This window comes from Achroia grisella, unplaced genomic scaffold, assembly GCF_030625045.1.
Source record: "Achroia grisella isolate CSIRO2021 unplaced genomic scaffold, CSIRO_AGI_Agris_v1 utg515, whole genome shotgun sequence".
Taxonomy (NCBI): domain Eukaryota; kingdom Metazoa; phylum Arthropoda; class Insecta; order Lepidoptera; family Pyralidae; genus Achroia; species Achroia grisella.
Genome location: NW_026712908.1, coordinates 3,743,565 through 3,767,954, shown reverse-complemented (window position 1 = coordinate 3,767,954; position 24,390 = coordinate 3,743,565). Strand labels below are relative to the sequence as shown.

General features: G+C 34.6%; 2 protein-coding genes across 2 annotated transcripts; both read left to right on the top strand.

The window, feature by feature from the left end:
* The first annotated feature begins 8,387 nt into the window (after positions 1–8,387).
* Positions 8,388–9,246, top strand: LOC131847082 (uncharacterized). The gene has a single exon (XM_059196540.1). The coding sequence runs from the start codon at positions 8,437–8,439 to the stop codon at positions 9,208–9,210; it is 774 nt and encodes a 257-aa protein (XP_059052523.1). The 5' UTR covers positions 8,388–8,436; the 3' UTR covers positions 9,211–9,246.
* Positions 9,247–11,067: 1,821 nt separating this feature from the next.
* On the top strand, positions 11,068–23,564 carry LOC131846960 (interferon-related developmental regulator 2). The gene is made up of 9 exons (XM_059196376.1): positions 11,068–11,357; positions 12,487–12,597; positions 16,940–17,187; positions 19,193–19,291; positions 20,168–20,275; positions 20,590–20,772; positions 20,898–21,101; positions 21,503–21,721; positions 22,472–23,564. Exons 1-9 carry the CDS (start codon positions 11,327–11,329, stop codon positions 22,556–22,558), a joined length of 1,290 nt encoding a protein of 429 aa, XP_059052359.1. The 5' UTR covers positions 11,068–11,326; the 3' UTR covers positions 22,559–23,564.
* The last annotated feature ends 826 nt before the right edge of the window (positions 23,565–24,390 follow it).

The window sequence follows — 24,390 nt, the reverse complement described above, 5'->3', positions numbered from 1 at the left end:
AAATATTTTTTTATTTTTTGGACAAATTTACTTTTTTCTTAATGTGGTATTAAAAATGCATACAGTACGAAATTTTCACCCTTCTATTTTTTAATAGCGATTTTAATTTATATGGCAAAAAGTTTGCGGCGTCAGCTAGTAAAAATATAAATAACAAACAATATATTTTGGTAGAAATAAATGCGAAAACAACAGTGATGTAAGAATAACGAGTTAAGTTTGCGGTAGTTATGTGAGTGGAGACCGGAGGCATTGGCGCGTCTAGGGGGTGTAGTTTTGAGCATAAATCGGCACAAATTGACAACTCAACACAAACGACTAAACAATACCGAACTCGAGTTTACTTGGGAGCTAACTGTGGAGTTATTTTGGATTTTCTTATCTGTGATACCAATTACTAAAAATGGTAGTTTTTGCTTTGTGAAGTAGATATTGATAGGTTAATGCAATTTCATGTTATTAATTAATATTATAAGCGTGAAAGTTTGTGAGTATAGACAGATGTTTGTTGCTCTGTTTACGCAAAAACTACTAAATGGTTTTTGATGAAATTTTACAGTAATATAGCTTATACATTAGAATAACACATAGGTTATAAATTTCACGCTAGTGAATCCGCGGGCACAGCTAGTCAACATATAAATCTATTCATAGTAAACTAGCCGTGTTGGCAAAGTTGTTTTGCCATATAAATTAATATCGCTATAAAAAAATAGGAGAGCAGCAAAAGATTGACAATATCGGGTTTTTTTTATATTTTTTAGGAAACGTCATTTAAAATATATATTTCAAATGCCGAATCCTAATGAAAAGAAAAAATATACGTCAAGAAATAAAGGAAATTTTTTTGGGGTGGGACACCACTTAGGGTTATAAAAAATAATATCTAACGACCCGTTCTCAGACCTACCGAGTACACATATAAAAATTTCACCAATATCAATTTAGTGTTTTTTGCATGACAGAATAACAAACATCCAACCATCCAACCATAATCACAAACTTTATTGAGCGGAGCGTGAAGCGCGAGCGATTTAGAAATTTGCACTCTTTGTAACGATACTCTTTCGAAACGGCTTTTTTTATATAACAAAAATCTATTATCATTCATAATTAATCTATTCAATATGTTATTTGCATCATACAATATATTCTACTCATTCGTTCAGTAATTTAAATTTATTACTACAAAACGCCATCTAACAAAATGATTGAGAACTACACAAGCAAAGAACTTAAGTTGCACTTGATACTAAATACACAAAATACGATACTGGTTGCTTTTTAATCTTTATATAAATTATTAAACCTGCGCTAGATGGCGCAACAATTAAGAAAAAAAACGCATAAAGATTTCTATTTTTATACAAACAGGAAAATATAAGACCCAGACGAAATACGCAGAGAATGTGGTAATCTCTTCTATATAGCTACATAAAAAATACTTCTTTCTTCTCAAACTTCATTCAAGTGTTACCACTTATTACAATTTAATTCTCAAAAAGAGATCGTACGATCGGAACGTATCTAGTTTATAAAATAGTTGGTGAGGAGCAGATTGCTATGTATATGACTTCAGTGGTCTAGCGGTTTAGTACACCGCCTCCCTTCCGATGGTGCGGGTTCAAGTTAAATTCATCGCACGGTACAAACATTCATGAGTATAATTGTTAGTACTGGTTATACTATTGTATTATCACAGATAATATATTATTGTATTATTATCTATGAATATGATGTACCAGCTACCTACCCTGGCTTCGCACGGGTGTACATGTATTATACATATAAATCTTCGTCTTGAATCACTCCATCTATTAAAAAATGCTTAAAAACCGTTGCGTAGTTTTAAAGATTTAAGCATACATAGAAAATTAAGGACAAACAGCGACAGAGACTTTATTTTATACTATAATGATGTATTTACAAACAAAATGTATTTAAGTATTAGCTCTGCCCACGGATTCACCCGCGTGGAATATATACTATATGATGCCGAGCCGAGATATATAAGCTATATTATTGTAAAATTTGATCCAAATCCATATAGTAGTTTTTGCGCGACAAATATCCATCTATCTATATATTCATCCACACCGACAAACTTTCCCGTTTATAATATTAGCACAGATAAAATATTGGTAAGTTTTCTATCAGATGTCTAGTACTACCTACCCATAACACAAGCTCTGCTTAGCTTGGGACTACATAGCATTGTGTGAATTGTCCTGGATTATTATATATACTAGTCATCTGTTAAAAGATCTTTGTAGTCGTGTCAATAGACAGTATGTCATTCCACGGCGGAACATCAGTTAGAATAATTACACATCCGTTTAATGGTCATTATCATTAATGGTCAAAAAGCGTGGCAAATCACACCGAATTGAATTACCTCGATGGAAGATATTATCGCCCCCATAATGCACCAAATGAGACACCACAATTTGTTAATCATGAGTTATAGGTACCCATCTTTTTAATACTTGGGAGGGACGAACATAATTTTATGATTAGAATCATACTTGCCTATACCAGTTGGTCACAAATAATGAGACTTATTAGAAGTAACTGTTTAAATTTTAATACGAGTATATGTTGAAGTTATCCTATACACTATTTATAGTCTGTATCAATACTAATAATCCATGTTAACCCTGTATTTGCACAGATAAGATAATATGTATTAGTACCTATGATTATAAGAAAGAAAAAGTAAAACTCTCTTGTCTATGTTGTCCGAAAAAATATGGTGTATTGCGTGTACTAAATATAACAATAATTAATAAATTAATTAACAGAGTTTCGGCTTTAAATTAAGAGGCCTAATATTGTAACAGTCTCTTATCTTGTAAAATTTAGTAACAAGATGACAATAAAATTCATGCAATTATATATTATTCAAATTTAAAAGTTTCAACTTCCAACCAAAAATGTCATGACAAAAAAATACTATTGACATCACCACATACGTTAATTTTCTGTTTCTGCAATAAAAAAATTGAAATAATTACAGCTGAAAACACGGATCGCAAAAATGGAAACAGGCTTCTAAGAAGCATATAAAAATAAATTAAGAAACTCTTTCACAAACAAATAATAACTTCAATTAACGTTATACCACAGATAACATAATATTACATAGTTATATCTAAACTTATAACCAAAATTAATCTAATTAGATACCCCTAATAATAATGACATAAAAGTCTAACAAACTCGTATATTTTTAACATCTTACAAAACATTTATAAAACTTTTTTTCTGAAAACCTGATGTTATATTTAAACCTATACACATTTCGCTCATAATATAAGTATACGTACACGCGTAAGTTCAATTAAATAATTAAAAATAAAGTACCTACGAGGGACGGGGACTTTATGAAAATGTATCATTGTAATCAATTTGACGAAGAGTCTCTTGAGGAGCCACTCAATGTGTATATCCGGTCAATATAGTAACAACATAACTAACTTATGTAGCTACCATAGAGTAAAGTATAGGTAGATACTGTATACTGACATTGCGATTGATTCTAGAATGACACCATTATCTAAATTAAACTTCTTTTTTAGCACTGCAAAATTATTCTGAACACTAGTAGGTACAAATAAATACTAGATGAATGATAAAACCTTTCTTTGCCTTTAAGAAAACTTTTTTACTGTCTTTATACATTAATTACCTACTAGCTGTACTCGCGACTTCGTCCGCGAGAAATTTAACTTCATTTTTCTACAATAAAAGTAGCCTAAGTCACTCCTTATTATATAAGCTACCTGCCAAAAAAGTCTAAATCGTCAAAATCGGTTCAGCCATTTCAGAGATTAGCCGGAACAAACAGACAGACAAAGAGACGGTCAAAAATTGTAACAAATGTTATTTTGGTGTTGGTGTTCCGTATTTATATTCATATGCATGTAGTAAAAACGGTTATTTCAATATTACAAACAGACATTCCAATTTTATTTATATGTATAGATAGCACGTATGAAATGGCTGACAATAAGGATACCTGTACCTATAATTGTAATATTGCACTACAATATTACAATTATAGGTACAGGTATAAAGAAGAATGGACAAGATAAAGAATGAATATATTAGAGGAAGTATGAAAGTGGTACCAGTGTCAGAGAAGTTGAAAAGTAATCATCTGTCATGGTATGGGTGTAGGAATAAAGAGAATATTTTAAAGAAAGTGTTACATACAGTAGATGGTTTTTTTTAAAGGATGATAATGGAATGTTGCACCGGCCTGCGCTAATGGTTTACGCTGGCGGGGCACCAGTGGAGGATGATAGGAACATGAAGTCAGATCAGTTAGCCCGACGTGACAAATTCGCCAGGAATGTATCACGATGGTTTCCCGGGGGACCCGCGTGGAGGTCGATCTGACATGGTACATTGCTAGCAATGGGATCATTACTCCACATTACTCACAATCCCCTTCCCCACAGTAGATGGTTATATGGGCAGAGGTAGGCCGAAAAAGAGACGGATGAACAGAGTGAGAGGTGATATGACAAGAAAGGGAGAACATAAGGATATAACAGGGATGAGTGGAAGAGAAAACGACGCGCGATCCCAAATGATTGGGAATGAAAAATCTGATAACGCTGGAGCAATATACTAAAACTAAAATACTACTAAAATCCTTATGCAAATCACGAAACATCATGATGCAAACTCACCGGCCATCTCTGTGCCTCTCTCCACGGTGATATTATTCAATTAGGCTGATAACACTTAAGATGGTTACCGCTAATAAAATTGTAATGTCTCGTTTCCGAGACGCGTGGGCACTAAACAGGGAGCAAACCGGTGTGACCCCAAACCGGCTGAACGAACTTTACAGAAATTCGACGACCTCGATGGTTTGGCAGTTTAGCACGCCGACTTAATTTCCATGTTCGTGGGTTCGATTCCTCGCACGGTACAAATTTTAGTATTCATAAGTATGATTGTTTGCACCAGTTTGTGTGTTTTCTAAGTGTATTGTGTATGTATTTATAAAAAAAAAACTGTATTTCTGACCATAAGTTTAGGGACCACTTATAGGGTCATTTATAACATCAATGATGTATTAGTGCCACTATTTGCTAGTACATAGTATTGTTGCAAACTTCTTCATTAATATTTGATGATTAATTTAAATTACATGACTTACGTACATCCGCACATAATATTTTCTGTTATATTCATAATAATAATTCACACAGCGCCATCCATTTCTGTACTAAGAAGAACTTATTCTATTTCGTTTTAAACACCTGATAGAAATAATATATAATGTATTCTGAGTAGAGTAAAAAGAGTAGGTAATATAAAAAAAAACGGGGACATGTATAAAACATAGACCAAAAGGACGTCGCCACAAAGTAAGTCACAGATATTACTTTATTACATATAATAAAAAATAGATGTGAACAAAATAAAAAATATACATACATTACTATTTCTCATTCTATTTTTTCTTTAATCCTATGTCACAGAATATATAATAAAACCTAGTGCTGTGCAAAACGTCTTTAAAAAAAATTAAATTTAAACAAAAATGTCCTGCAAATAAAATTTGCCTAAGCACAATCATTTTTTTCACAACGCGCAAAATATTTCATAATATTTATAACATCATGCAAAACATACTTACAACATATTATATTATCTGTGCTTACAACAATCAAGTAATACTTTGATAATTCGTAGAAATAAATCACAGTACAGCGGACATCTGCTATTACTAGTGACTGTTCCAACATTTATTGCATGACGAAAATTGGATGACACATCGTGCGTAATACGGCACCTACAACCAACCCCTCACTGGCGAGAAAGGACAGAAAATACTTGGAATAATGTTCTGTACTTGTTACTTGTTAATATTTAGCAACAATAAAATAAAAAATATATATTATAAAGACATATGTTTCGAAGTAGCTTGACATGCAGTTTAAAATAAAGCTGTTTTTCGAGCTACTACGAAGTATTTTTAGCTCATGACCAACTCGGCAACAACAGGTAATATAATGTATTATAAAAAATCAAACAATTCAATTGTATGAAAGAAGCCAAACAAACTGCTTTATTCTATTGACTCATTACCCCGTTGGTAATGAACTAATGAGGCTAAAAATGTAGCAATAATAAAATATAATATTTAAAAAAAATTGTATGAAAGGAGCTAGACAAACAATTCTATTTTAAATTTTTAGCCTCAGTGCCAACTAAGCAACAATAAAAAATAATATTAAAAAGAAATTAGACAAACAGCTTTATTTTAACATTTTTAGCCTCATGTCTGAACTGAATGCGTTTCACATACATAACGATTAAGAATGCTCGAGTATTGCAAAACATTTTTTATATGTGAACTGTTCTTATATACCTAATAGATTATCAGGTATTCTGTATTATTAGGAGTATTAAATTATTTGTATAAATCCTTCACACATAGTAGATACATATACATATAATATTGTATATCTATATGCCTAATAAAGAAATTGTAAAATAGAAAAAATTTAGGAAATGTTAATAAAATACCTTGAAAGAAAATGACAAATTGAATAGCAGTATTTTTAATAACTATATATAATTTAAGTTGTATATAATACACATTTGACGTTGTTTACACACTGCAACTAGTTACACCTAGCTATAAGGAATGCTACTCAAGTACATTCGTTCTCAAGAATTCTCCATTAGCCATCAGTTTCTATAGTTTTATTTACTTTAAGTACTATAGCTAATTAGACAAAAATAGATTTTTTAGGAAGAAAATTCATTTATTGTTTAGTCATTAGCGCTGTCTAAAATATATTGAATGTTCTGTAAAGACGTTAAAAAATATTTTATTCCATTTTCCTCATAAAACCTTTCAGATTTATTATAACTATTTTTTTTTTTATAATTTAACAGTAATGGTGTAATATTACAATATAAAGTGGTGCAACAAATCTGCAATGTGAATGCACACGTTTCACAATAAACAAAACATTGAGCAATATACTCGTAAACGAAAGGAATTTATCGATTTGCCTACGTCACGCGTGATGACAGCAGCGTGACTCAGTCTGAATTTATAAACAAATTAATACGTAACTTTTATCATAACCTTGTTACATTATATTAATTTTAATATGTCTAAATTCGAAGTTAGTAGATTTTCTACAAAGTTGTATGCATAGGTATCTTAGTTTCATTTATTTTTGCCATTAAATAAACAGCTCGCTTTGTAAACTGTATTCCGATCTGAAGGATGAGTATTGCTGTAAAATATATTCTACGCCACTACACATCCTTTGCGGTTGTAGCCCACTCCTGCATAAATGTAATATCTCCTTTGGAAAGTTTACACTCTATCCTGAAGAGAGAGAAACCATCGCTCCTAAGAATATCCTCCGATTCTTGTCCCTGATGTGTCTGGGTAGCCAACTCTAAAAAGAGCGAGTACAATAGATCTATGTAGGTTGCTACAAGTCCAAGCACCTGACAAAGGGGGGAGGGGATTGTTAGTAATGTGGACTCATAATCCCATTACTAGCAATGTCCCATGTCAGGTTGACCTCCACATGGTTCTGGAAACAAACGCGATAAATTCCTGGTAAATTTGTCACGATTGGCTAACAGATCTGAACATGAGTTCATCTTATCATCCTTCACTGGTGCCCCGTCAGCGTAAACCGTTAGCGCAGGCGGGTGCACCATTCCATTATCACCCATAAAAAAAAATAGCCTAAACAACCCAATAAAATAAAATATCAAGGTACAAGCACTTGCTACCTTAGTCCTTAAAAATGACAACGCATGAAAGGTAGATCATCCGTGATCATCATGGGCTTCACACTACACCATGTCCGTAGTGCTGTTCAGGTATTGTACAAGGTACCACTTACCGTCAGGTAGGTCGTCAACTTAAATGAAATTCCAGTTCATCATCATTGCCTTACCTTCATCCCATATGTCGGTGCAGTATAAATAAATAGAATAATCATGTTTCTTTATTATCTACTGCCACTAAAATACCAAGTTTGTAAGCTAGCAGGCGAAAGCTTTCCCATGCAGTTAGCACACTTCTAGTTCTAATATAAAAAGTGAAATAATGCAATTTGATGTATTTTATACATGTAAGATATATGTAGATACGTATCCTGTGTGACTTGTCTAATTTAATTATAATTTTTTTTTGAAACGAGTGTAGCTGGGCCACCCTTGAATAATTACCGGAATTGTTAACAACCCCTAGCATTAACAATTTGTCTATTAATTAAAAGCGACAAAATTCGTGACAAAAAAGAGGGATCCACTCGGCAGTTAAGTGTTGGAGTTTAATAAACTGTTTAATTAAGATCGCGTTAGGCCGCCACTAGTCGGGAGTTCGGGAGTTCGGGAGTCGGCGCGCAGTGCGGCGCGTGCACGCATGACAGCATCATGCTCGCGCTCGCCCTTCTCGCTATCACCGTCACTGGAGCCCGCGCCCGCTCCTTTGACATTACTGAACTAATCGTACCGGAACTGGTACCACCCGGTCAATCTGAAGTGGAAATAGAATGCCGCTACGACGCAAACTTCACTCTTCTAAACTGGTTCAAAGGCGTCAACGAGTTCTTTCGATACAAACCCGGTGCAGCGCCGAGCACACGCTCATTCCCCGTACTGGGAGTAGGAAGAGTGGAACTGATGACCTGCGGCCCGACAGCCTGCAGGCTCAGGCTTGGCGCATTGACAGAAGATGCCACAGGGTTCTACAGATGTGACATCGAAAGAGACGTGCCACCGTACAAGTTCAATACTCGTTCTGCATATATGCAAGTGCACGGGCACGAACACAGAAGACCTCTGCTTGAAGGATTGGGCGAAGAGTTCGAAGAGGGACAGGAGATGCAGGCTTACTGCCGGGGAGCACCGAATGCGGAAATTCGCTGGTACATCAACGGCAGAGAAGAGGAGGGAATGCGTGGATCACCTACGCTGAACAGGAATGCTTCTAGATTAATCTTTCTAGGTATACCTCCAATGGTGACTGTGCAATGTGCAGAGTTTAAATTTGGAAAATTATCCGGCTCTAAAGAAATGAAAGGGAAATGGAAAGATCACAGGAAATCGATGAGGGATGAAAGACCCCAGGAACAAAAAAATTCATCCACTAGCATGGGGAGATGTGTTACATTCGTGTTATGTACAATATATATTTTATTCTTTTGAGTGACAGTACGATATATTCTTTGACTTATTTATGTTCAAGTAGTGTTTCATTTCTTTCTTCACGTGGCATATGTGTAATATAGTAATAATAAACAATCTTGGCATATCTTTTATCAATATGACTACTAAATAAGCTGCAATAAAACCGATTTCGATTAATCTGTTATGATTGTGCCTTTTATAGAAATTTTAATAAAAATGAAAAGGGATGCCAAGATCTTACAACAATATGATAATTAGAGAATAGGGTTCATATTTATATTTTACCCTGTAAATGTTGATCAAAATATATGTAACGTCATCCTATATGTAAAATTTGGTTCCTCGTAATGGTAGACATTTATTATTATATTTTTGTGTAATGTTTTGAAATACATAATATCGATGCAACTAAAATAATTAAATCTAATAAAGGAATGTATTTGTATATTGATAATGAGAATTAACTGAATATATGAGTTATAAGCATTGAAATATCTTTTTATTTAAAAAAATAGAAGAGTTATCACTTCTATTCTTGAGGTAGGGTTTAGTAAGAGTTACTCAGGTAACTAAGTAGTTAAATGTATGTATTTAGTATTTATTAAATCACGATAATTGTTAGAAATTTTGCCGTATACTTTATGGTATGGATACATTCATATACATACGAGTATATACCTACTGCAGCTATCCATAGATATTGAAATTAAACAACATATAGATTTCACAATTATGTTTCATATATACATAATAAATAATATATCCCAATTATACAACAATAACAACAACTTTTGTCAGAGTTCTGCTCCATGCAATCCCCAACTTACCCCTCCGATAGAGTTGTAAGTACCTATCACTCAAATGGTACCTATATCTAAATGTAGCGATTATTTTTTTATGGACGAATATGTACGACTCTTAATTTAGTTAACTCGTCCTGATTTTCACTAAAATAAACACAGAAGTTAAGGTGAGTCTGACTGAATGCCTACTATTAATTGAAAAACAAACATGTACTAAAAAGTAGTTAATAGTTATATAAGCTAAAATATAGTATGGAAAATAATCATCGTCACAATAATTATTAATTTAAAAAATATTTCACAAGTTAGATGAACTTGTGAAATATTGTTTAAAAAGAAATTCCAAACTTTATGTAGTTATTATAAATAAAAAACCGATGTTAATAGTAAAGTACCGTCATGATAGGACACTAAATTATTATTTTTTAATTGTGCAAGTTTTATCCATTCTTATCGTATAGAATCTTTAAGGTACCAAAAAAAGATAAAATCCGTAAGAAACAAACAAACACTTCACGGTATTCGTCCAGGTTGAAATAGTAAGACTTATTTATATATTTAATTAAAAAATTTTTTCAAATGTATTTTACATATTTTTTTGCCGATCGTCAGCATTAACGTAGTGATTACTTGCTCGATGTTGGTTATAATTATATAATACAATGGCGGTCTCTATCGGAATGCACAGTCAGTTGTTTTCTTTATCATGCAATGTACTCTTTAAAATACAATATTATTGTTGTCGTCTCCAAAGCCAAATAAAAGTTTTACTATAGAATACATGTACATACGTGATTTAGTAATATTTTTCTGTCCTAAGTAAAATATAGAATATAATTTCTTTGCGTCATTTTATTTTTTCAATTATCCAACAAATGCCATACTTTTCTATTAATAAAGAACCTACGGAATAAACACATTAGAATACCATATTATTGATCGCACTTCATCTCACTTACATAAGACAAAAATAAAACCTCAATGTAAAGTGCTTTAAATCGTAAATTATCGTAATATATGTTATTTTTGAAATGGCAACATTGTAATTCAAAATGGCGTATATAACCCCTCCATTCACCATATAGATGACAGCGCATTGCGCAAAGCGGAGTTGAGTGTGCATGTTACGCGCTTAAACATGTTAAAAAGTTTTTCTGAAATTTTAGTTTTATGTTGCATCCGGTGCCCAAATCACACTATAAGAACTGATATATTGAACTTTTCTCCATCTTGATTAAGTGACAAACGTAGAAAAATACATAGTGAATTATATTAATTTTAGATTTTTGCTTATTGTAAGTTGCGTGCATTGCACCACGAAAAACAACACAATGCCGAAAGGGAAAAGAAAAGGAAAATTCGGTGAGTGTTTCTGTGTATTGTGTAAATGATTTAGTTCCTTGATTAACTATTGCGCGCACCTGGAATTTGCCAAGAATGAGATCACGCGCCGACCTTGTGGTCACTGACTTTCCGCGACCAGTAATGTTTGTTTGACATATCCACGTATATCGTTATTCATTGCTCGTTAATTGTTTTTAAGTACTCGTGCCAACTCAGAAACTGACTTCCATATGTTTCCTCTGTTCTTTGTAACGTAGGAAGTCCGACCTATTCTTTGGGCGCCATGTGTCGCAATCATATTTCTCGAAAGCATTACGAGATTTTATCATTGTGAAATCCCCACACTAACATTATGATTACTTTGTGTAATGACTTTTAGCCTAATCATTATACTTGTTGTGGCATTTAAACGAATCAAAAATGATTATTGTTGATACAGCATTTACAAAACAATCTGCTTTGTTTGACCTTGAGGTTATGATATTTGTTGTTTTCATAACGCAACACGTTATGAAAACAAAAAATGGTTTTAATATTTGTTTCAAAAACAATTTATTAAAATAATACAGTGTTGAGATAACATATTGCTATGCCAATTATAAATCTTATGAGTCATTTACAAAATAAAGGCTTAATATTAATATTAAATTAATAGTTTATATGAATATTACAACTTCAAAAAGAACAGACTACAGCATATTACCTAAAATATATAAAATGTGTAAAATGTAATTTTTATTAAATAAACAGCAGCAAAACACATTTCTTTTTAATTTTAACATAGATTGTAATCCTGAACCAACCTGACTATTGCACAACGGTCATGTTGGCCATGCTCTTATGTAACACACTCGCTACTGATTCTCATTTCGAACAAATTAAATTCTACAGTTTTGCAATTATTTATAGACCATTTCACAATTGTATTTACAAACTACAACTTAGCTTGTTACTACAGCTCTTGAATGGTCTGAAAATTATGTTTTATTGTTCCAAAAGCAATGGCTTTAAATAATGAAACCCTTGGATTCATGCCAAGGAAGAGATTTTTTTTTATTTTCTTCAATTATAACATCTACTCTTAATAATTTCTTCACTGCTTATATTCAAAACGTTATTTGTAAATTTCTGTATTTTTTTATTATAGAGCACAGAAGAACAGAGCAGCCTTATTCCTCTGATGAGGATGATATGACCATAGACAACATCTCAGAAACATCAGGCACATCTGACTTAAAGAGCAACCATGACGAAGCAGGTATGTGTAACTTGTGATTTTTTAGATCATTAGATTAGTGTTAGTGTTTGTCTATAAATAACCTTGAATATTAATCTATGTTTCTGCACTTGACATATTTAATAGACAATATTACATATCTTATGGAGATAGCAGTAAAAAGTGAACAAGTACTAAGAAAAGGATTATCTGTTTTTTTTTGTACAGATAACTTTTGATTAAATTTACAAATAAATACACACAGTACTAGTAGTTTTATCTTAATTATATGCCTTTTTTTTGAACTGGCTCCTGTCATATTGTTTGTACTAGTTTGAAACTCAGAATTAGGCCTACATTTATATGTAGAAATTATCTTCTACAACAATGATTTAATAAAAATATTTATCAAGTTTTTATGCACTAAATGTGCTGATTAAAAAATGTATGCATTCTGTTGTTGTTGTGTGGTGCATTATCATCATCAGATATCCTAAGAGCACACTAGGGAAAAAATCTCAAATATATTAGTATAGTTAGTAAATAAGTACTAACTATCCTAACTAAATTTTGTTATCTAAAATAAAATTCTCATGTCACAGTTTTCGTTCCCATACTCCTCCGAAACGGCTTGACCGATTCTCATGACATTTTGGGAGCGTATTAAGTAGGTTTGAGAATCGGCCAACATCTATTTTTCATCCCCCTAAATGTTAGGGGTAGTCCACACCTAAATTTTTTATTTTATTTTATGGCAAAACAATGTTTGCCGGGTTAGCTAGTATTTATATATAAATATTTGTAAATGTAGTACAAAGATGTATGATCCAACAAAAGCTACCCTAACCATTATGAAACATATGTAAATAAGACATGAGACATGTAAATATGTCGTGATTAAGGATAGTATTAAAAAATTATGGAGTGCATAAGTAGGCAAATGTCCTATATGATTAACTTTGGACAATAAGTATTGCAATATAGGGTTGAATTTAATACGTGAATTGTTTTAGACTAATAGGTATAGTTCAATGTCAGTTATCAAAACTGGTTTATTGATTGTAACTGGTTTTTCCGAGACAATCACTTATTTCCTGCTTTACATTTTATACCATTTTTGATATCAGAAGAGCTGAAACTATATTTGTTATGTGAAGTAACATATGTTTGGAATATCGCAATCTAATTCTGTAAGGTGTTGATAAATATAAATGTAGGTGCTGTATCTTAATTTAATATTATTAAGCTGCAAGTGTTTATATACTTTTGTGTTGTTATACTTCCACACCTAAACTGCTAAATCTAATACAATTTTTGAACAAAATATTTTTAATATACTTATAAATATAGGTGAACCGTCAAAGCCTGTATATATATATATATTTCTTATCTTTTACTGACTGTTATTTGATAATGAAAGCTGATTAATTATATTTATAATTTATTTAATAATTAGTACTAAAAGCTAGACAATATATCAAATCATAAATACATATAAATTATGTAATTTTTGTAATCCAACTTTTTATTGTATTGTCAAATTGGTTTCTAATAATTGACAAAATGCAAGGGAAGACACAATTAAAGTAAAACAAAACTATACTAAGTTTAATCCTCAGATCAGCTTCTAGTTCCATTGTAATGTTTCTTTTATTTTTCATTTTGTTGTAATAATTCATTCTGTTAAACTTGCAACAGCTACTAAATATTTTTCTTTCCAATCTACCAAAGCCATACTGCGAATATAATGATTATAAATACATATATCTACAGTAATTATTTACACTTGTTTACACGTAACACACGTGTCGAGTCGTTAAAATTGACGCCATTTCAAGCATATTGCAGGTGGAATTGTGCACGTCAACTATTTTATCGATAATTTTGTCGCAACACAAGTACGTAGTTGCAGATTTATCTGTTAGTTGTATCATATATAACTATACTAGCTGTGTCCGCGGCTTCGCCCGCTTGTTATTTGTAGCCTATGTTATTCAGATGTATAAGCTATATTACTGTAAACTTTCATCAAAATCCGTCCAGTACTTTTTGTGTGAAAGAGTAACAAACATCCATACTCGCAAACTTTCGCGTTTATAATATTATATATATTAACATTATCGTTGCATATATTCCTAAAATTCATTGTAAGCATATATATGACAGGAAACATTTTTATATAAACTGGAAAACGTTTAGAAGTCGTAATTCTATAAACTTTTTGATATGAATAACAACTGTACTAATAATTATTAATTTAAACTATATTTTCTTAAGAACTGAATAATCTATTGAGTAAACATAATTATAATAACAATTCCTTATCTTATACTAAGTGAGTGAGACAATGAAAACTAATTAATATATCATTAAATGAAATGATTGGTACTAAAACCTAGATAATATGTACTTGGTCAAATCATAAATATAATAACCCACTCAAATTTAAATACTCTATTTAAACTATTAATTTTAAATAGAGTAATAAATTTTTTATTACAGTTATGTAGTTTGTTTTATATGACTGACACAAAATAGAAAGTTTTATTATTGTAATACTTTGTTTAGATATATGATGTAAGATCGGTAAATTTGTACCTACTAATATTATATTTGCTAAAGTGTATGTTTCTTAGCTTCTTAGTTAGCAGTTTGTTTAGTCGTGAAAAGCATGACTATACGGCTATACAGAAATTAGTAAAATTTTCTATAAAAACTGATTGTATCACAAAGACATCCACAGTCTATCCTTCATCTAAAAACTTTTTATTAATAAGTCCACTGTTTTATTTTTGCTTTTATTATATGATTTATTAAGAAGCAATTAAATGTCAATATTATTCATCAATACTTACCTGCGGAACAACTATAAAACTATTAAGAGTTTCAGTCGAAACTAGGTTGAATAGGTATGATAAGGTTTGTTTACTAATTCTATACATTATTATCACTAAATGTGAAAACATATTTTTAGCGCCATTTAACATTTCGAATACTGCCATCTAGTGAGCAGTTAATTAATTAAAATTACCTAGGAATAGAATATAATTTATTCAAATAAACTTAATTGAAGCACTTTTGAATAGTCATAACAATGTTTTTATTTAGGAATATAATTTGCCTACTGACTATTCAAAAATATCTAGAAGTTGCGCTTCCCACGCGAAATTTTATTCTTGTCATAATAAATATAATATACTTATCTATAAATAAACTGTTCAAAATGACTCGGTACTGATTTAATAAAACACTCACGCTCATTCAATGCACAAACTACAAAAACAAAACGAGGACATTTTTTTTCTGTTTATACATCACATCAAATGACAAATCGAAAACATCAAAATATGTGTTTGAACATCGAATAATAAAAAAAATAAGTTGTTATGTTATCAAAGTAATATATAGTAATTTTGTTGGTGTGTGCCTCTCTATGAACTATTTTGCAAATCTATCGCCATCTCTTTGATTAATTTTTGGTTTTATATTCGAAGTTTCTTTCATCAGAATGTTAGTAAGACATATTAATTATACAAAAAAAGTGTATTTTTATTCTGCCATTTTAAATAAATATGAAAACACGACCTCTTTGGTGTACGTCGGGAGTACTACTAAGTCACGACACTTTTTGTTAATTAAAACACCAAAACAATACAATTATATCAAGCGAGATAGTAAATAAACTACATAATCGCTGAGGTAATACATTTAACGGATGTGATATAATTTCGGTGATAGGCGGCCACATAACTCTGCCGACGCAATATGTAATGTAAATATTTGTAATACATTAGAAGGTCGATTATACTATTCAAACATCTCTCATACAACATACAAAATATTATGAACGCCGTCGCACCAAGTGGGCTCTGAGTTTGAAATTCAAATGATTGTCCACGTAGCCATTTGGGCACAAACTCTAAATGGTATTGAACTATTTAATATTATTGACTTATCAAGGTCATGTTACTTATAAGGCTTGTAACGCTACTTATCAATGCTATATTTAGAAATAAAAGTATTGTAGTAAAGGAATAAAATGATTGATGTAGGATATCAATTATCTATAAAATAACATACTACATATGTATGTATCTCTGTCTACGAACCTGTTTTTGCCATGTTGGCCAAGCGACTTGGTATAGGAATTTATTGAGATTATTTGAAAATATTGAGTATTACTTTTTACTGGTGATATTATTTATGCCTCTAGTCGGCTCTTGCTCCTGATGATGAATAGAAATGCTGTCGTAAATATGATTAGTGTTATTGTTACAACCCTTATTTTTTTAGAATATCATTCACAACAGCACGCAACTTCATCATTCAACATTCATGCAATAACACACTCAACTCCATACCAATGATCTGATTTAATTTCCAGAGAATGAAATCCAAGAGAAGTTGGAAGAGAAGGTGCTGGAGACGATCGATGCGTTGAGTGCGCGGTCAAACGCGGCCCGTGCGGCGGCTCTGGTGAGCCTCCGCGGGGTGCTCCAGCGGCGGTACGTGGCGGGCCTGCTGGCCAACCACCGCGCCACGCTCGCAGACCACGTGGCGCGCGCCGTCCGCCGCGGACGCGACGCAGAGCGACGCGCCGCCGCCGCCATAGCGCCGCTGTTGGCTCTACAGGTCAGACCACCGTCTCATCACACTCTTAACACCGGTAGGTTACCGGTGACCTCATAATGTCTGGATCTTTGCGCCTCGTAGGTGACCCGTTAGCTCACTTTAGAGATGTGTTGAGCGCCGGCGCGTGATTTATTCATACATTTACGTACTAGAATGACCTCGCGGCGCACGCGAATAGAAAATGTGTTTTTTGTCCCACAGCAACGTCACTGGTGATCGAAATGAATTTTCTTTATTTTCCTGGAAAATTTCAATCCCAAATTAAAAAATAAAAACGTTGTAATGTTTACCGATGTCTTAAAAGAATTTTTTTTCATACAAAAAAGTATTTTTGTCATTTTTACAATGGCGTTTAACGTGTTACCTTAATAACTCATCAGAAAGTACAGCATTTTCGGCTTATAGTAAATTATATTACGTTATTGTAGGCAATTTTTACACATTTTATAAAACTACTGTGATATTTTAAATTGTACCTATCACAAAATCATCTATATAGACTCTTGGCAAGAAGTTAGAAATTTGATCTTGTGCAGTTATCTGCAAAGCCTCGAGCGCCGCGCCCCTCTTGGTTCCGCAGGTCACCCTCTATACACTTTACTAATATCTTTCCTATTTTTATACAAATTGATTATATTTAATCAAATATATCTATAATTACATATGAAATCAACACTATGTGTTTTCGGTACTTTAAATTCTATTATTTTAAAGTCTGTTTTTGATAAAAAGCGCATTTGTCTAAAATAGACAAAATCCGCCTTCATGGGAACTAATTATTGTAAATAGATTTTATTATTGTGTTGGTCTTATTTTCATTCAATATAATAAAACATACCTGTAAGAACATTAAAAAAACTAACAATGTGCAAAAATTTCAAGGTAATCATATGGACCAAGCAATTAGTATATTTTCTTATATGAAACATGACTGATGTAGCTAACTGCTCAAGGTCAAACCTCTAGCTTTTTGCTATGAGTTTGTATAGATGACTTTTTGTAACAGAATTAAAAATAGCACACAAATCTTTTTATAAGATTGTATTAAAATTGCTACAAATAGGTAATAAACATACACCATAGTAAATAGTTATGTAGCCAATGTTTAGATTTATTGATTCACAAAACACATTCTAAATGCTACAGTTCAACAAAATAACAATATAGATTTAGGCAATAAAACCTAATTTACTTTAAACTATAAATATATATGGTTACTGTAAAAGCTGCAGGAACTATTTAAGGAGACTTTCAGAAGAACCATAATGGAATATAGGTCTGACATTTTCTATATCAAGAAATGCTTTTGTCTCCTATTAATTTATAATAACAACCTGTAAAATTCACAGCGCCATCTACACAAGAGCTCATGAAAACAAATATTTGTACTGAACGAAAAACATCATCGGGAATAAAGCGGTGTTTTCTTTTTCTTAACTTTTTTTTATTATTTATGATTTTTTGTCTTTGTTTCTATTGATAATAACTAATAAATACTGTTTCTTTCTTTTCTTTTTTTTTTATTGGGTTGTTTGGGCTATTGTCAGATGTTTGTAGCATCTGTAGCACAGCACTGCGACCTACATAGATCTATTGTGCTCGCCCTTTTTCAAAGTTAAACTACCTAGACCCGTCAGGGACAAGAATTGAAGGATATTCTTAGGAGCGATGGTTTTTATCTCCTCGGGAAAGAGTGTAAACTTTACAAAGGAGATATTTCGTTTATGCATGAGTGGGCTACAACCACAAAGGATATGTAGTGGTGTTTTCGCTAAGTTTGGCAAAATCTGAATATTGTGGTTACAATCAGCCGCTTCCCCTGCCACAACGACGGGCGACAACTGAGCGAGAAGGTTGAATGTAAAAACACGCTGCCACTCGTCTTTGTTTCTATTGACAATAAATAATAAATAATGTTTCTTTCTTTTCGTACGAAATTTCTAAACAAAATCTTACGAAGCAGCTAGACTACCGTAGTCCTGATTATAATAATTTTATTATACAGATTGGTGATGAGGGAACAGAGGAGTATATACGCGAAGTACGCCCGGCACTCGCCGCTACCGCCGTAGACAAGTCTGCTTCGCTCGATACTCGCACTGAGGTAACTATTTTTTTTATACCACATAGGTGGCCAACAAGCATACGGTCCATCTGTTGGTAAACTGTTACTGTAGCCTATGGACACCTGAAACACCAGGGGTATCTCGCGCATGTTGCCGTCCCTTAAGAAACCTTATTATAAAATCCCTTCTGGGAAAACCCCATGCTGAAGTCTTTCTTTAGTAGAAAATCTCTAAGTGTACGCGGGAGGAACCTCCTCTGAAACTATTTCTATCTTCAAGCTCTCCTACTTATTTTTTGACCATCTAACATATTATTAATATTAAAAAAGGAAATTTTGTGAGTATGGATAGATGGATATTTGTTACTCTTTACCGCAAAAACTACTAAACGGATTTTAATGAAGCTTTATACGTCAGAATAACACGCGCTAAAAAAAGATATTATGTAAATTGGGCGATATATAATGCAAAATGTCAAGTAAGTGGGATGGAGACAAATTTGCGCGAGTTAATTAAAATTATTATTATAAATGTGTATTGTCATCTGTTATTGTAAAATATTTATCAGAGATAGGCTGTAAAAAAACGTCTATGTCATCTGTCTCACCTTTAGCAGCCAAGCGGCTTGCTTAGTAAGCTATGTTTCGGTTGTAGAGTAGATTAGCCAGTAAAATTACAGGATAGAAAGTGGTGGAACATGAGTGGTATCATGTGTCTCCTATTATAATGTGATTTACATGGTTCTATTCATGTATATTGGTGATGGTTACTGCAATATACAAAGAATCACACTCATGAATCCAACTGTATCTGCGAGGGATCGAATCGACGACTATTGGAAGTGAGGCGATGTGCTAAATCGCTTGACCACCGAAGCTGTAACCCTACACTGACATAACAAATATCATTTCTAGTGTTGCTCATCTCTCGCGGTGCTTTGCTATCTACTGGAGGAGGATCTCACTGAGATATTGGAGGTCATGCGGATGTATGAGACAATATTCTCCGGCAGCTATCTAAAGGTGAGCGAAGCAATGACTCCATAATTTGTTATATTAGTTTTTTAGTCAACAAATATAATAACATTTCAAAAAACACGACTTTCGTAAGCAGCTAAAATGTCCGACATGAATAAATTATATTTGATTTGAAATATTTCCGCTAGCCCTGTCTAATAATAATATTTAATAATATTTGTGTCGTGGTGGAGGAGAAAACGTCATAATTATTATGTCAGCCATTGTTTATGGCATCGTTTCTCAAGCGGCACTCTCGACATAAAAATGGTTGAGCAACGATGGTGTATGTGCCGCTAAGTAATAATGATACTCGTCAGGGCGACGGGAGCGTGAAAGTGTCAGGCGCGGTGGTGGAGGAAGGGCAGTGGCACGCGGCCGCGCTGGACGGCTGGGCGCTGCTGCTGACGCTGGTGCCCGCGCCGCACGCCGACGCGCTGCTGCGGGACCAGCCGCCCTCCTTCACCAGGCTCGCGGAGCTGCTGGAGGCCTGCAGCCTCGAGGTCAGTGCTCCCCGTCTCCACGGTACACCAATTCTTGCATTCTTTTGACACCGCATTATTATTATAAGAAAAATAATTCAGCATATATATTAGAACATGTGTTTACGAGATGCATGTGGTACTAGGTCCGGCTCGCCGCCGGTGGTGCACTGGCAATCGCACACGAGCATATCACTGGTGCCGATGAGGAGGAAGAAGTGGAGGATGAGGATGTCGAGGAGCTGCTGCCCAGGCTGGAACAGTTGGCGCGTGATTCGCATAAATACCGCGCTAAGAGAGACCGCAAACTACAAAGGGCTACGTTCCGTGATGTGCTGAAGTACTTTGAGGTATCATATTAATTCAATTTCAATTTTAGTCAATATATTGTTCTTTGATTATATTTATGTATTGAATTAGATAAAATTGATCCAAGCGGATTGTAAATTGTCTTCCGCTAAGTTTAACTCGAACGGAGATAACCCTGCAATAACAATCTATAAAAACGAAATAATAATATTTCATTTCTACACATTGTTATTTTATCCGGCTCGAAGGACTAACAATACAGATATATTACTCGCGTGTGTCAAAAGTTTGGCAGTTCCGGCGGTCGAGTGTAAACCGCTAGATTTAGCGCGCTGCTTTACTTCCGATGATTGCGGGTTCAATTTCTCGTTCGCTCGTTTATATCATTTCTCTAGTAGCCATAACGCAAGGTCCGTTTAATTGAATTTGTAACGAATATCAGGAGCGCTGGTCGCCGACGGTGGAGGTGTGCGTCGGCGGCGGAGAGAGCGTGCACGCCTCGGGGTGGGGCCCGCGCGCCGCGTACGCCGCGCTCGCGGCCGCGCTCGGCGCCGGCCTGCGCGCGCTCGCGCCGCACTCACACGCCCTCCGCGCCGCGCTCGCACTGCCGCCCGCCCTCACCGCGCCGCCGCCGCACGCCAAGCTCACCAGGCTGCAGCGGGTACGTACCTCGCAGCACACGCTCGCTCGCACTGCCGCCCGCCCTCACCGCGCCGCCGCCGCACGCCAAGCTCACCAGGCTGCAGCGGGTACGTACCTCGCAGCACACGCTCGCTCGCACTGCCGCCCGCCCTCACCGCGCCGCCGCCGCACGCCAAGCTCACCAGGCTGCAGCGGGTACGTACCTCGCAGCACACGCTCGCTCGCACTGCCGCCCGCCCTCACCGCGCCGCCGCCGCACGCCAAGCTCACCAGGCTGCAGCGGGTACGTACCTCGCAGCACACGCTCGCTCGCACTGCCGCCCGCCCTCACCGCGCCGCCGCCGCACGCCAAGCTCACTAGGCTGCAGCGGGTACGTACCCCGCAGTACACGCCTCGGTCGCTCCCTGTCCAATTTATACGGGGTCACATTACGACGGCCCGAGCCGAGATTCAATCCCCGTCTAACGAGAATTGACCTTCAGCCGCTCCATAAGTCCTTCCGCAGGTTTGTATTACCATCTACTCTCGCGTGTTCGTGAAAGCCAGCTGTGGTTAACACCATTAGAGGAGAAAAAAGGTCATGCTCGGCGCTAGACTGATAAAATCTTGCTGCCATCTCTATCGCGTGAACTACAACTCTAACACGAGGAAACTTTCAGACAAAACCTTGACACTTTCAGCGCCTGTTGTAACACCCATTGATACCCTTCATATATTGTTTCCTCTATAACCTGTAATTGTCCTAATATTGTATTTATTATATTGCAGCACCTACAAAACAACGCAAACTGCAAAGCTCGCACCGTGGCACGCGCCAAGAACAGAGACAAACGCTCGGCCGCACTGGCCATCTGATCGCGGCCTGTCCTCTGTCGACCGACACCTGTCACCTGTCTATGTCTGTCACCTGTCCGCACCGCGCACGTCTACAGAAGTCCTCACGGCACCCATGATCTTCACTCTAGCAAATTGTTGTGTTCGGAATTTGTAAATAATTATTTATTTTTTAAAAAATATGTATCAGATCTAAATCTTCAATTGAGAATTATTCACTAGTTACTGTAAATCACCATACCGGCGGGTTCCGACGCTCAAAAAATGTTCGGTCGTTGAATAGTTTTAGGACCCCGAAGCTTAGTTGACGCTAGCGATCTAGACCCGGATAACGTTAGCTTAAAGTAGGCTAGTTGGTGAACCAAAGATATTCTTAAATTGTTTTTGTATAAAATGAAAATGTTGGAACTGCCCAGGGAGGTGAGGATTGGTCGTTGTTAATTTCACTGTTCGTTCGGATGACATTAAAACTATTGTTGTAATGTTTGTCTGTAATTCCTTTGTGATGTTCAATATATTCATAATTGTTGTTCTTATATATAATTTGGTTTTAAGTAAACTTACTCCATATCTTGGTGACGTGGCATGACTATTTAAGCTTACTGTGACTTCTTTGTTACGATTATAGTCCTAATAGTCTATTTTAGCGAAATATTTTAATATAATTATACTTGTGTTGTACTATATATATAGATTTATATCAAGTCCCTTGTTGGGATTTTGATGGTCTCTATTTGTTTGCATTATTAGCCCAATTTACTGTACAGTTTTATAACTTCCATGTTGTAACAATCAAGTTGTGGAGTAAGCGTGTTGTTTTTAATGGTTGGTATATAATTAGTAAATGACTTGTGCTGGGAGGGTTACGATTATATATCATATTTGTAACAACCCATACAGTGGGCTGTGCAATTCGTATATTTTAGTTTGTATAAAATCTCTGTAAATATTATTTTATTCGTTGTCGCGCCGCCTATACTTGTACATTAATTAGGCTATACGGAATGTTGAAATAATATTTATTTTGAGAAAACGACTTGTTTTATTTTAATTAACAACAAATATCCCTTTAAACCAAGATTTTTATGAAACCGTAAAAACTTATTTATACATACCACTTCAATCGTAAGTAATATTAGCTTAATTTAAAGTATTACATAATATGTTATTAATTCAATCATACAATTTTTTAAATACAGTATGTTGGTCAATGGTTTCGAACCGCCTTGCTTCCGATGGTACCGGTGACCGTAAGGCGGTTCAATTCCTACAAACATTGAGTATAATTTTACTATGTTTCATCTGGGTGTTTTCTATGTATTCACAAAAAAAATATCAGTTACCCATAACACAACACTGGTAAATGGCGCCGTGATCTCCACTTTCCACGAGTTCTCTGGAATGTGCAGTAGTTAAGCCTTCACTGACGCTAGCGTATACCGTTATCACAGGCTTACATACAGGGAAAAAAAATAAAACACCGATATAAACACATGACTAGTTTATTCTGACATCAGTACATCGCCTGTCCACGTGGACACAAATCGTTTAACTCGTCTCAATCTTAACATAATTACAACATTCATATATTACTTACAAACTAACATAGTCACTCCAGGCTTCTAGACTACACTCCTGCGTATAATGAAATGACTAGAAACAAGATCTTTTATAAAAAAAAAACGTACATAGGGCAGAAATTAACATATTTCAAATTAATTTCAATACGTTTCAATTGAAATGAATACTATAATAAGAAATAGAAATAATACAAATTTTTAAATTATAAACAACAGTAGATTACGTCAGGAATGCAGTCCAAAAATTCGTTGCTCCGTTTTAAACATTTAATA

What these genes read in the sequence shown, in the direction of transcription:
- LOC131847082 (XM_059196540.1), top strand. Translation starts at nt 8,437, where the DNA reads ATGCTCGCGCTCGCCCTTCTCGCTATCACCGTCACTGGAGCCCGCGCC.
- LOC131846960 (XM_059196376.1), top strand. Translation starts at nt 11,327, where the DNA reads ATGCCGAAAGGGAAAAGAAAAGGAAAATTCG. An exon ending in GAGCAACCATGACGAAGCAG is followed by an intron (nt 12,598 to 16,939) that starts GTATGTGTAACT and finishes TTTAATTTCCAG; the next exon opens with AGAATGAAATCCAAGAGAAG. An exon ending in AGCTCACCAGGCTGCAGCGG is followed by an intron (nt 21,722 to 22,471) that starts GTACGTACCTCG and finishes ATTATATTGCAG; the next exon opens with CACCTACAAAACAACGCAAA.